Source organism: Toxorhynchites rutilus, chromosome 3, assembly GCF_029784135.1.
Source record: "Toxorhynchites rutilus septentrionalis strain SRP chromosome 3, ASM2978413v1, whole genome shotgun sequence".
NCBI lineage: Eukaryota > Metazoa > Arthropoda > Insecta > Diptera > Culicidae > Toxorhynchites > Toxorhynchites rutilus.
In genome coordinates, this window is record NC_073746.1 from 276,450,174 (window position 1) to 276,464,073 (window position 13,900).

At 39.2% G+C, this 13,900-nt stretch overlaps 2 protein-coding genes across 2 annotated transcripts; one reads left to right on the forward strand and one right to left on the reverse strand.

Moving 5' to 3' along the window:
• On the forward strand, window positions 1–3,121 carry LOC129774254 (katanin p60 ATPase-containing subunit A-like 2). Its single transcript, XM_055777973.1, has 5 exons — window positions 1–214; window positions 1,121–1,395; window positions 1,458–2,026; window positions 2,082–2,809; window positions 2,866–3,121. Exons 1-5 carry the CDS (start codon window positions 1–3, stop codon window positions 3,003–3,005), a joined length of 1,926 nt encoding a protein of 641 aa, XP_055633948.1. The 3' UTR covers window positions 3,006–3,121.
• LOC129777038 (survival motor neuron protein) lies at window positions 3,009–4,265 on the reverse strand. The gene is made up of 2 exons (XM_055783087.1): window positions 4,108–4,265; window positions 3,009–4,024 (listed from the first exon to the last, which is right to left on the reverse strand). The coding sequence occupies exons 1-2, from the start codon at window positions 4,126–4,128 to the stop codon at window positions 3,212–3,214; spliced, it is 834 nt and encodes a 277-aa protein (XP_055639062.1). The 5' UTR covers window positions 4,129–4,265; the 3' UTR covers window positions 3,009–3,211.
• Between the last annotated feature and the right edge of the window lie 9,635 nt (window positions 4,266–13,900).

The following is a 13,900-nucleotide window of genomic DNA, read 5'->3' on the forward strand; positions in this document are numbered from 1 at the left end:
ATGTATTGCCAAATCAACTCGTGCTTCAATAGTTCAACGGAGGAGGGTTTCCGATCCAGATCAGTGGAAGAAGTTGTATCATCTTATGAGCAAAGAAAGGAAAAGTTTGTTGGCACTAAAATAACAAGCGACGATTTTTACTCCACTGAAGCGTTGCAAAAATTAATTACTAATAGAAAAAAGGATAAGAACAAAGACAATGTGAACTGGCTGAGTATGAAAGTCATTCTTGTGGTGAAATCGAAACCCGGAATACTTATGTTTCAGTATAGTCACGGCCCAGATGATCCATTTTTTGAGTTAGACTTGAGGAAGAAATTAGGAGGCCCGTCACCTATTTTAGTCAAACCAAAATGGAACATTTACATCTAAATGGGCACAGCATTTTTCGTGCGAAGTACAACGACATTCAACATCTGATGAAATATGTGCCTTCTGTAAACCATGAATTCTTAATGAAGCTGGTTCACGATTATCAAAACAATGTTGATAATGATTACCACCTGATCAGCGACGAATTATTTTAGTAACCATTCAGATTACATCCAACTGAAAACAATATTCTTTAATTTTTATTCTGCCAAAGTGAACTGAGTGCATGCATACCAAAACTAAAAGTCGGTTTTTCAATATTTATGTGTTATTTTACAGACGTTCATAGTATCAGTGCTTTAAAGACATCCTGCTTGTAACACGTGAGCGATAAAATAATAGATTTGATCAGCCACGCTCAATTAGCGGGAGCCCAAACTTCAAATTAAAATATTCCAAAATAATGTTTTTGGTGCCTGGTTCATTCTGGAAGAACCCCGACCATATATCGCAATAACGATTTAACGTAATATGCTTTTCAAGTCTCTTAATTTTTCGTTACATTTTTCGTAGAGTTACCCCTCTATATAAAAACGAAAAACGTAGTCCTACGTCAAAAAACATAACACGGGAACGGTAAAAACGGTTTGGTGGCTTAGAGCAGATACAGGGTTGCAAAAATTCTTTTCTAGAGGCAAATAAACTGAAAAGTTTAAACCCTCCTAAAGCCAAAAATAAGAAGAAGAATAAGAGTCGCAAAAGTTTAATAGATATGTGCAATATAATACATACCACGATATAATTCGAGGATACGACAGCCACCCTACACCGAAATCGGAAGCAACGAAACAATGTAAGCCGTTGCTACACGCCGTTACCATGTCTACGTGGCGAGCACGTGTTTTCGGCGAAGAAACCGCGAAGCCTCCTTCGATATCATTTCAAGCAAACAATTTTATTCTTTTATTTATGACGATTGATGATTTCAATTTCGGCAGTCAACAGCAGTGGATTCGAGCGTGGACCAGTTGTATTTATTTCCGAAGGTTGTGTTGCGTGTGCCTTTTTAAAATGTCCTTCGAGGTAATGATCGATTGATTGATTTAACTGTTTCTTACAATCGAAATTCCTGTGCCATTTTCCAGCAAGACAAGCGGTCCCTTTACGAGCGCCGTCGAAATGTTCTATATCTAATCTCGCATTATTTTTCCTTAATGGGACTCCGCCAATCGCGTCAAGCCCTCCTGGATGAAGCACATCTAACCGAGGAATTTGAAGTCTGCGATAATATCGATCTGGATACAATTTATCAGGAATTTTGCAGCTACTATTTCCTGAAATTTGGCAAACAACCAAAAGTGGTGAAGAAAAACGACAACTTTACCGTGCAATCGACTCCGGTTTTACCGCAGCGTAAGCAATCGGGTTGCAAAAAGCGAACCTCAAACTCAACAGTAGCTAAACCGCCAACACTATCACCACGTGGGGAACCCGAAACCGATAATGACGCCAGTAGTTTGGGAGCTAATCTAATGGTTACACAGCTGATTGATCCGAATCAAGCAACGGCAGCCAATCCAGGGAAGGAAGTCAGCGAAGACACGACAAAACGGCGAGAAGTTGCTTCTTTGAGCAACCCTAGTATGAGGCCGCTTATCCATTTGCACGAGAATTATTCCAGCGAATGGAAGGAACTGGCGGATATTGTTTGCAGGTTTGCACGATGAAGCATTTGAATGTTTGCCATCCGATGATGTTTTTTTTTCTAGAGACCTTATTAGAAAGAATCTTCACCAACAGTTGAACCAGGTCAAGGGACTAGATGTGGCCATCAAGCTCCTGCAAGAAAGCGTTATAACGCCACTCAAGTTTCCAGAGTTGTTTGTGGGACTTACCAAGCCTTGGCGCTGTATTCTGCTGCACGGTCCACCTGGAACGGGGAAAACAATGCTCGCGCGTGCCCTCTGCTCGGAAACACGAGAATCAAGCACATTTTTCAACGCCACCGCCAGCTCGCTGATATCCAAATGGCGTGGCGAATCGGAGAAGCTTATCCGTGTGCTGTACGACTTGGCGCGGTTCTATGCCCCCTCGATCATCTTCATTGACGAGTTTGATGGCCTAGCGTCCCGGCGTGATTCCATCGGTGAACACGAGGCTTCCAAGAGATTTAAAAATGAATTTCTGGCTCTGATCGATGGTCTCGACAGTGGATCAGATGACGAGAGGGTGTTCCTTCTGGGTAGCACCAACATTCCATGGGAAATTGACCCGGCTTTCCTCAGGCGGTTTGAGAAGAAGGTTTTGATTGATGTACCGGATCGCGTCGGAAGAAAAGCAATAATGAACGATTTACTGCCAGTTTCGCTCGAGTGGACTCAAAAGCAGATCGATGAGTTAATTGAAATGACGACAAATTTTACCGGCGATGAGCTTAGGATAGCGTGCAAAGAGGCATCAATGATGGTGATCAGGAATAAGATAAATCACAGCAGTGGTAAGATGGTGCTCATAACATTTTTAAAAGGAGGAGTGTCAGAATTTCACTTTTAGACTCAACGCCGCCCGAGAAATCGCCACCAAGCAAAGTGCAAATCGAACACCTGAAAAGTGCCCTCAGCCTGATGCAACCAGCATCACTACCACTCATTGAGAAACATCGCGAATGGAACCGAAAGTATGGCAATCAATGACCCTTTTGAGCATTTCCGCTGCGTTTATTTTTATTTAACTTTTGAAAAGCAAACATTGCTTAGAAGGAATCATTTGTTCAAACATAAAATTCATTGAATCCAACTGATTTGAGAACTAAATTAGGGAACTTACTTACGTAGCTAAGTCACAGTTATCAAATATTAATAGATATAATTCGGGAGGAAAACAAAACAGTTCATCCCGATTAGGATGGTCGCGACCGCTTCTGGGACATCTTCTGTCCGTGGTAGAGACCGGTATAGTAACCGCTCATATACCACGACATCAGCATCGCCGAGAGATTCTCCGACTCCAGATCATCATCGTCTGCCAGCATCGGTGGCATCGGAGGTGGCGGCGGGACCATGAAGGATGCGCCCATCCCTGCCCCAAAACCGGCCGCCACCGACGAGTTTGCTCTCGGTTTCGGCATGTGGAAGTTCGGGTCAAGGTTGATTCTTATTTTGCTGGCCTTTTTGGTGAGCTTTTCCTCGTCATCGCTTATCTCCATCCGGTTGGAATCTTCCGCTGCTGCCAGCTCGGCTGCTTCCTCACGCTGCTTGCGGCGTGCCTTCCTCCCCCAGGACGGAATCAAATCTTCTAAGGATACCGTTTGTTCGTTGTTGTATCCGACGTAGCGAATCAGTGCGTTATTCTTATCAATTGCCAGAACCTTTGCCTCGTAGTCCACACCATCATCGTATGTGGCACGACAGTAATCTCCCACCTTGAGAGTTTTATCTGCCGACTCATAGGCCCCCTTCTCGGCCGACGAACCTTCCACTCCGGAGGATTCTGCCTCCTCACGTTTGACTTCACTTTCTTCGTTCGGGGTAACCTGTTCCAGTGAATTCTGCTCGGCTTTAACCTTCGCTAGCATTTTCTTGTTAGTCTTCATGGCCAAACGCTTGGCAACTTCCTCCTTGACCAGTGCGAGCGACTCGTCGTAGTTGCGGATGATGAGTGTGTCGTCCCAAATGTCGTCCGTCGATTGTTCACACTCCGAGCCGCTGGAACTCTGAATAGAAGAAAATAAGAAATGTTAAAAAAAACCCGCTGGAGATTTTCATATAATTTTGAATAATAAGAAAACATTCATACCGTTCCGCGCAGAGGATTCATCAGAAGGCAGTTTTGGTAATATCGACGAAAAGTTATTGCGAGAGGAGCTGCGACAAAACAAAAGAACGTTTAACAAGATCAAGCTTGCTGTCTGCAAAAATAGGAAAGCGGCAGATGAAAACAAAACCAAGGCGCTTACAAGTATATCTCTAAGGTGGGCCAATTTGTCAAAACTACTCTGCAGCCATCTTGAAATTATAATACGCTTGGTTTGTGAACTCTGTTCAAACCGACATTTTACGTTGCAAACGTTTCGTCTTTTCTGTTCGCAAAACGTTTATCTTCGAATAAAGTACTGGTATCAGTTGGATAGCACCGAATTCATTGGGAGAATGCAGAGTTTCAGACGCTTGTGATCAACCTTTCTTTTTTTTTCTTCCCTATTATAGTGACTCAACACATTTTGGCTGGTTTGTCACTTCTTACTTCCAGTTTTGGAAGAATGTCGGGAGTGAGAATTGAACTCGTTACCTTTGCGTGAGAGTTATGGATGTTACCACTACGCCAGATCGCATCCGCCATCAACCTCTCTCTTTCACACTTCAGGTAAACAATCCCCTTCCGCTTTCTTCTGTACTGTTTTCATAAACTGCCCCCCTAACCTACGGACTGACCAAACGACCCCACCTGGTACCATAGACCAGTCTTGAACAAAACCAAGGCGCCTAGAAGTATATCCTAAGGTGGGCCAACTTGCTAAAACCACTCTTCAGCCATATTGTAAGTCTACTGTGTTTTGTTTCTAAACAAAACACAAAACGCTTGTGCCCAAGCTCGCTCGTGATCAGTCTGTCTCTTTCACGCTACAAGCAAATAATTCTCCTTCTGCTTTCTTCCGTACTGTTTTCATATACCGCTCCCCTAACAAACAAACGGCCTCACCTTAGGATATACTTCTAGGCGCCTTGAACAAAACAAAGGGGTACGTTCACAGGTTTCAATGTAAACGGCATTTGACCAAATTAAGGGTGGTCTACACTGATATTGCAAACCTAACGTAAATGGCATTAATTTGTTTTCTACATGTGCAATGCTTCTTTCTCCAATTTCTTTATGATATTACGGCTTTGCATTTGATTGCTTTGTAAAATTTTTATTCACATTTTTTAGGAGAAATCGAACCGGTTCATTAGAGGATCATAATTTTCAAACGGTTTTATTTAGCTTTACCTGTAACATGTTTGTCTGTAGCGCTGTCCCACAATAATAGAAATTTGACTCCCTTCCTGTTGACTGATTGATCTGAAATATGAAACACATCTAAAAAAAAGTTAATTGGAATATATGAAACAAACGAACGGACTTGACTTAGAGAACACACTACATTATGAACAGCATAAATCCAAAATGGTCGCGGCCACAAACTGGTCGTCTATGTATTTTTTTTTTTTTTGTAATACGCTCATTATGAATTAAATGAAATGATTTGAGTAATAGAATACAGTACATCATGAAAACATTTCGAAAAAATGTAAGAAATAAAAATTAAAAAAAATGTTGAGTGGTTTTATTGTAGACAAATATACTTATGATACAGATAATGTCCCAAAAACTAGAAAATAAAACAAGTAAATAAACTTTTTAACCTAAACAGTCTCATTGTGATTGAACATAATAGTAATACAGACAATGTACTAAAAGCTAAAAAATAATTAGGCAAGTAGCAGTTAACAGTTATCTCACTCCTTTCTTATTAATCTAGGGCATTGATGAGACTAAAAAAATGGGGTCCACGTGGATACGTTGAATAAATATTAAAGACCAATACATTCTTTAATTAAAAATGGATGAAATTCGTTCTACATTTTGAACATTTTTCAAACTTTCCGAGAACCCTGCGTACCCCGTAATCATCAATGAATGTGTTGGTACGAAGAGGACGTGTGTTGCTTTTTTAACATTTTTAGTCTGAGACTCCAACGCGAGTATAGGAGTAACTTTTTTGGACAAGTGACCTTTTCCTATTTTAGGATATTGTTCAATGAAATGTCTGAATTAATGTTAGTGGCGTGAAATATTTATTGAATATAATGTATAAGACCATTACTGGACTATTCTTATTTGATTTTAGTCCTTTTAGTCACCAAATTGAACGGATTCATATATTATTCGTTGTTATATTCATACGTGCAAAAGAAAAATACAAATGTTTGACTTAGATATAGTGTTTCGCTAAATACAATGATCATACATATACACACTTGTGGGAGAAATGCACTTTAGGAAGAATGTGGCTTATGGTTATTTTTTAAAAGTTACAGTTTCGGGGATTTTTTTTATAATATACTAGCTGACCCGGCAAACTTCGTCCCACCCAAAATTTATTTTTCGTTATCACATCCACGTTTTCTTACTAAGCGCTGTTCATGAGTCGAATCGCAGAATTGTTCATTGATTCATCTTCTAATCTACCCTTTAAAATTACCTTTTACTATAAATTCCTAGTACTTCTACCAAAACTCGTCATTATAATATCAGATTATTTTCAGACACAATTCTCGTTCAAGATTTTTCAACCACTTGCAAATAACATGTTTCTCCGTTACATGGAATAAATGTTTTATACAGAAAATATGATAGAATAAAGACAGCCTAAATCGGACAATTCCTCTCTCGAGTTTTGCTCTTATCAACACATTCGGCGATCCATTTTTATTTATATAGATAGAAGACGATATAAGAGTGCGTTTTATCACATTAAAATCCATTTCCATTTTCGAACGAAAATTAATTTCGTTAGCGTAAACATCAAATGGGCTAAAAACGCTTGTCAATATGTAATTGTAAAACATCAGTGAATAGAATTTTCCGAATTTTCCCATTTTCCTTCAGAGTTTTCCGAAAATTTTCAATTTTCATGTTTGGTTGAAATATGTGTATTATTTTTATGGGACCCCCTCTCCATTCCAGAGGAGGGAGGAGTGTCATACCATCATAGAAACATTTATTGCTTCCTAAAACCTCCATATGCAAATTTTGGTTCAATTTGCCTGATTAATTCTCGAGTTATTCGAACCGAAGGCCTGGTTCAGATAGCTTTTCGTCAACACCAATGTACAGTCAGAAGTGCAATTAGGTTCTTCACAATCGTTTACTTCTGTTTTTGGATCAAAAACACCGTGATAATTGGGTAATTTGGCATCCATTTGTAATATCCGGAAAGTCAAGACATGGTTTATTGAACAGGGGCTTCAGATTCTGAACTGTTCAACTTGTTTACCAGATCAAAATCCTATCAAGAACTTATGAGGAGTGATCGTACGAATAGTAGATGCAACAGTATGAGTAGTATGAGTGATTTGAAGAGCTTCAACGAACAGTATCCTCTGTATTGAACGAGAAATAAACTACAACATGGCGCAGCTTGGTCAAAACCACTCCGAATGGGTTATTTGAACTGATTGAGAAGTTTGAGAGTGAGAGTTTTTCCAACTGGTTCTATAGTTATGAAACACTGAAATTTTCGTTTTTTGAATGTTTCGCGCCTGAACACAACAATAAAGTTCAAATGTCCAGTCTTTTAAATGAAGATAGTTGTTATGTCCTCCACTATATACTTCAATTCAACAGATTTCTTACATATCTCTGGAAACTCAAAAAAAAGAGTGGTTCTATAGTTGTGAAACGCAGTGTATTTAAGGCAAAAAAGTTTTTCTAACAACAACTTTTTCAAGTTTTTTTTCGAAAATTTTCTATTCTTTTTTTTGGGTGCACAGTTATAGAAAAAATCAATAACAGGTAGAAATGGACTTATGGTGACCCTTGGATGCTAAAGTACAGTTTCAACATGTTTTTGTAGTCAAATACAATATGTTTCAATTCAGAGAGCAACAGCAGCTCTCAAACAATAGCCATCTGCCAAAAATCTCTTGATAAGTCGGTCTGGAATCGAATAGTTGTTGTAGATTCAGGTATCTGTTAAGAGTCACTGTAAGTCACTGTAGATATGATAATAATAAATGGTTTGTATAGATACTTAAAGGATGAAAAAAATGGCTCCGCAGTTGTTTGTATTTTACCAGTCGTGACCAACAGCAAATGTAAAGTGGCGGAAAAGAAATAGCATTATTTTGCTACTGCGTAATCATCAGAATTCAACAAACAAAAGTGTGACATTATTTAGCAACATGAGTCTAGCCGTGATCTCCAGGATTTGCAAAGATTACAAATGCACTGCTGGCATTAACAGCCACAAGAGTAACCGTAATAAATTACGTCGGTTAACGTCAACAGTAATAGAGAAAATACGTTTACCGCGATATACCCATCCGTTGGATGATACAATGCGAATTTGTGAATCTTGTTTGGCAGTGTTTTGGCACAAAAGGTGAGTTCCAAAGAAAAACCCACATATAAATTAGGATAAAACTAACCAAAGTATTGAAGCCAAATGGTCTGGAGTAATGCAGAAGCTACGTGAATGAGTAGAGTGTGGTAGTGTTGTATAGTTAGTTAGAAAATGTTTCACTTTTGGCATGCATCAGTTTTGGCAGAGTATAAATGGATTAGTGTCAAAACTGATAACATTGTACTTATGAGAATGGTGCCAATGCTAACTACCGCACCTATCATACATTGATTTTACTTTTAACAGTAGCCGTACAACTCAATATAGACGGATTTCGCGCCAACTCGACCAGATGTTGGTATGACGCTTGGGGTTGTTAATATCAGCACTGTACTTCTACACTCTTCTAGATTAAACGCTCATGCAACAATCTTTAATAGCTTCTACAAAAGTGAACCAATTTTTATTTTTAGAAAACGAAAATAAAACTTATTTCAGGACATTTTCGATGTGACCACCCCTTTTTTCGATAACGCGTTTTAAAAGGTGAACAAAATTCTTCATGCACAACTCTTACATTACGACTTCGATGCTGTTGAAAATCCAAGTTATTTCTTCTTTGAGTTCCTCCAAATTTTGTGACTTATTAAAATAGCAACGGTCCTTCACGTACCCCCAGAGGAAGTAATCGACGACGAGAAATGTTGAAATTCTTACTATAAGAGGACAAAGTTTCATTAAGGCTTCGGTTGCTCGAGCAATATAATTTCACTAAAAATATACGTTCTTGTAAATTGTACATCTTGACACTAAAAACCATCCGATCAGACTGAATGAGTAGCCGAATAGTTTCGTCCCGAAGTGGGGAATGCAGTGTTACCATCGAATGAGGAGCTATTAGATTTTTTTGTGTGAGCGTTCAATCTGAAAGACCCTGTATATACTTCAATTCAACCGAATTCTTACATATCTCTGGAAACTCAGAAAAATGAAGTGGTTCTATAGTTATGAAACGCAGTGTCGTATATTTGAATTGTGTAATTTTCGGGTGAATATTACGTGCGGAAAATAGCTACTTCCGGGTTAATGTTGTAGATTCCCAAGCGCATGCCTTGTGATGATGATGATGATGGTCCCGCCTCCTTCCCCTATAGAGGTTTGAGCAAACGAGTTATCTAAACGATAATTTTTATTCTCAACATTGAAATCAGTTTAGCAAACACAAAGAAACGAACTGATTTTATTTACAGACATAAGTTTAAAAAATTGCAATTTCAAAACACAAACCAATACTCAGTCATGTCCGCCACAGAGCCGATATGGTCTCGACGAGGCTGTTGCAGCCAAGTGTTCCACCAGAGCACAAGTCTAACCGCCAGCTTTGGTTTGGATTGGATGAATATCCTCATTCAGAGAAATCGAGAAAATTTCCTTTACCAAAAATTTGTAGACCAGTACGTAAAAAAAAACATTCAATTTAATATCCTTTATATCTGTGTCACGCGCGACGTTCAAACGGCAAAATAAAAATAAAAATAGTCCATCATCACCAAGATCATGACAGACATAATAGGGATCAATACAAATTAAAAAAAAAGATGATTTAAAAAATTTAATATCTACATAATATAATCCGTTCAGAATAAACTTCGTCAGGTTCATTGAAAACATTGAAAACAAACTGCAAAAAAATTGTTCACATAAAATTATCCGTTCGTATAAAACTTCGTCAGTGAGAATCTTCGCTATAAAAATTTAAAAAAAATCGTTCCGCTGTTAATAAAACACAGCTTTTACGTGTGAAATACATACCTCTTAAATTCTGTAAGTGTTGTTGCGCATTTAATATGTCTTGGCATCGAGTTGAACACATTTATTTCTTTAAAATATTAGGCTGTCAAAAAAGTCCTGCGGTATTTTTTTTGAATTTTCATTTGTTCATGAAATTAGTTACAATCATGCCAACTTCATAATACCCCTGTTATAGAAGCTCGCTTCCTTATTGGCAAAAAACTCGGATGGCCAATTTTCACAGGCCTCTTTTGTGGCTAACTTCTGACTACCTAGCTCGTTCGCCATGGACAAAAACAGGTGGTAGTCACATGGTGCAAGGTCCGGACTATACGGCGGATGTAAAAGAACCTCCCATCCAAGCTCCCGGAGCTTCTGGCGCGTCACCAAAGAAGTGTGTGGCCTGGCGTTGTCCTGATGGAAGACAATGCGGTCTCTGTTTATCAAAGATGGCCTCTTCTTCATGAGTGCTACCTTCAAGCGGTCCAGTTGTTGGCAGTACAGGTCCGAATTGAGCGTTTGGCCATAGGGAAGCAGCTCATAACAGATTATTCCTTGACAATCCCACCAAACACACAGCAGAACCTTCCTGGCCGTTAATGAGGGCTTGGCCACCGTCTGAGCCGCTTCAGCGGGCTTCGACCACGACCGTTTGTGCTTCACGTTGTCGTAAGTGACCCACTTTTCATCGCCAGTCACCATCCGCTTCAGAAACGGGTCGATTTTGTTGCGATTCAGCAGCGATTCACATGCGTCGATACGGTCAAAGATGTTTTTTTGCGTCAACGTGTGTGGCACCCATACATCGAGCTTCTTTGTGAATCCAAGCTTCTTCAAATGGTTAATAACGGTTTGATGACTTATCCCCAGCTCTTGGCCGATGCTACGGCTGCTACTATGCCGGTCTTTCTAGGCTAATCCAGCGATTTTGTCGCAATTTTCGACGACAGGCCTTCCGGAGCGTGGCGCATCTTCGACGACCTCTACACCAGAACGAAAACGTTGAAAACATCGTTGTGCGGTGGAAATGGAAACTGTATCGGGTCCATAAACTGCACAAATTTTATTGGCAGCTTGAGATGCATTTTTGCCTTTGTCATAGTAGTACTGTAAAATATGTCGGATTTTCTCTTTATTTTGCACCATATTTGCGACACTATAACTCACGAACGACGTAACCAAACAAAACACTGTCAAGGACTATATTATAGCGCGACTATATTATTAGTACCTTTCCAACAAGCTATAATATGACTCGATACAATGAATACAACTAGAACTACGCGCTTACAACGACACCTCGAGGAAATACCGCAGGACTTTTTTGACAGCCTAATATTTAGTTTTACTTATGTTCAATTTCAATTGCTTATACTTCAACCATCTACTCAAATAATATAAATCTCTATTCAAATGTAAAACGACCTGATCCAACTCATTAGCTGCAATGAATATCACAGTATCATCTGCAAAGAGATTGATATCACAAAATCGTAAAACTCGTCGCATGTCATTGATATACACAATGAATAAAAGGGGCCCTAATACACTTCCCTGAGGTACTCCAAGATTATTCCCTACGGGATTGGTAATTGAATCATTAAAAATAGTCCGTTGAGTTCTGCCATTCAAATAGCTTTCAAACCATTTATATGCAGTACTCGTAATTCCAAAGCGCCTAATCGTGTTCAACAACAAGGGCCTAGAAATTGTTTCGAAAGCGCGTTTTAGATCCAAGAAAACAGCAATGATATTCTCTTTGCACTCTAATATCAAGTTAAATGCGGTTTCACAGGAATGACCTTCCCGATATCCCGATTCTTCTGGTATTGTCAAAGCATTGCAATTTAAATATTCCAGTAGCTGGCCTTTAACGACTAATTCTAATATTTTCTCAAGCGTGTGCAACATATTGATGGGACGAAACTCTTCGGCTTTAATCGTTCCAGTAACCTTTTGAATTGGAACTATTAAAGATTCCTTCCACACCTGAGGCACATGCCCAGTGAGTAAAGATTTATTGATAAGGTGCAGCAAGATGTGATCGATGACTTGAAAGCAATCTTGTAGAGCTCTAGCATTTACATTATCCACTCCAGCCCTAAAGCCCTTTTCCTAAAGAAAAGCAAATAGTCCTAAGTTCGTTTAACATAATTGGGTGACAACTTTCATATCTACAGTTATTACTAACCGGCTGTTTTATTTCATCAGGTTCATCGACCAATTCAATGGACTGATTGATCAATGAAACACTATTGACAAAATAATCGTTAAACTTAGGGTTCCCGGAATAAATCGCCACAGAAAACGACTGCAACAGAAACCACCGCTTATAAAATGTGTAGTAGGCTATAAATATTGTGGCGCGGTATTGTATTTCAAAACAAGAATTAACCGGGCAAACGTATCGCCCCAGGCAAACGTAACGCCCCGGGCAGACGTATACCGTCCGACGCTCGCTAGAGCTCGGTCGGACATTGCTAAAGGATCGTATCCTATGTTTCAAACTAACCGGGCAATCAGTGGATCCCAGGTTTGCGTGCGAGACACCGCCGCTTCCGACGGCGGGTCGGCGGTGGACTCGGATTGCGTCATCTTGGCGGCATGGGCCGCCTCGATTCCTTATCCTCGCCAAATGGGGACTTCGTCCCCATTACATTGTCCTCAGAATAAATTTCGAAAAACGAGAACAAGAGAATAAATTTATAATAGAAATGTGAGGCACATGATGTTTTTCCCGCGCCAAATATTTCTAGCCTACTACACTTTTTCTAAGCGGTTGTTTCTGTTGCAGTTGTTTACTGTGGCGATTTATTCCGGTCACCAAACTTAGATACTATAGCCTGTTCAGACTGTTCAAGTGTGCCATTAAAAGTTATGTACCGTGGTTTGCTATTACTAGGATTTAATAAAGATTTCAAAATTTTTCATAACTCCTTGCTGTTGCTTTGATGCTGATCAATCTTCCTCTGAATATATTCACAACGAGTTTTCTTAATCGATTGTGAATATCTATTGCGCGCGATCGTGTACATATACCAATGATTTCCATCATTTGTTCTACAAAACTTGTTGTACCATCTGTCTCTTTCACGTTTTAGGCGTAAAAGATCCAAATTGTACCAGTTCGAGTTTTTCAGAGATACAAACTTTTGCGTTAATTCACTACCATAGTATCGAGAATGATGTGAAAAATAACGGAGATATAAACCATCAAGCAGATGTTAAATCTGAGCTGAATTAATACATTATTTATGTATACTTACCGTTATTCGAAATACAGGTCGGACTCGATTATATGTGATTCGAATATATACAATTTTGGACTCGATTATGTACAGTTTGGAAAAAAATATTTTTGACGTAGGACTACGTCTTTCATTTCTATACCGGGGTGTAAAATCAAAGTTTCGAAAACGAAAGCGTTACGCCGGACACCGAGATTTTGAGCGTTAATAGCTCTTAAACAACTGAACAAAATGGTATGATGAACACTTCATTCGAAAGATAAAATGTCTACGCGTTATATATTTGTTACTTTTGACGTAGGACTACGTCTTTCATTTCTATACCGGGGTGTAAAACCAAAGTTTCGAGAACGAAAGCGTTACGCTGGAGACCGAGATTTTGAGCGTTAATAGCTCTTAAACAACTGAACGAAATGGTATGATAAACACTTCATTTGAAAGATAA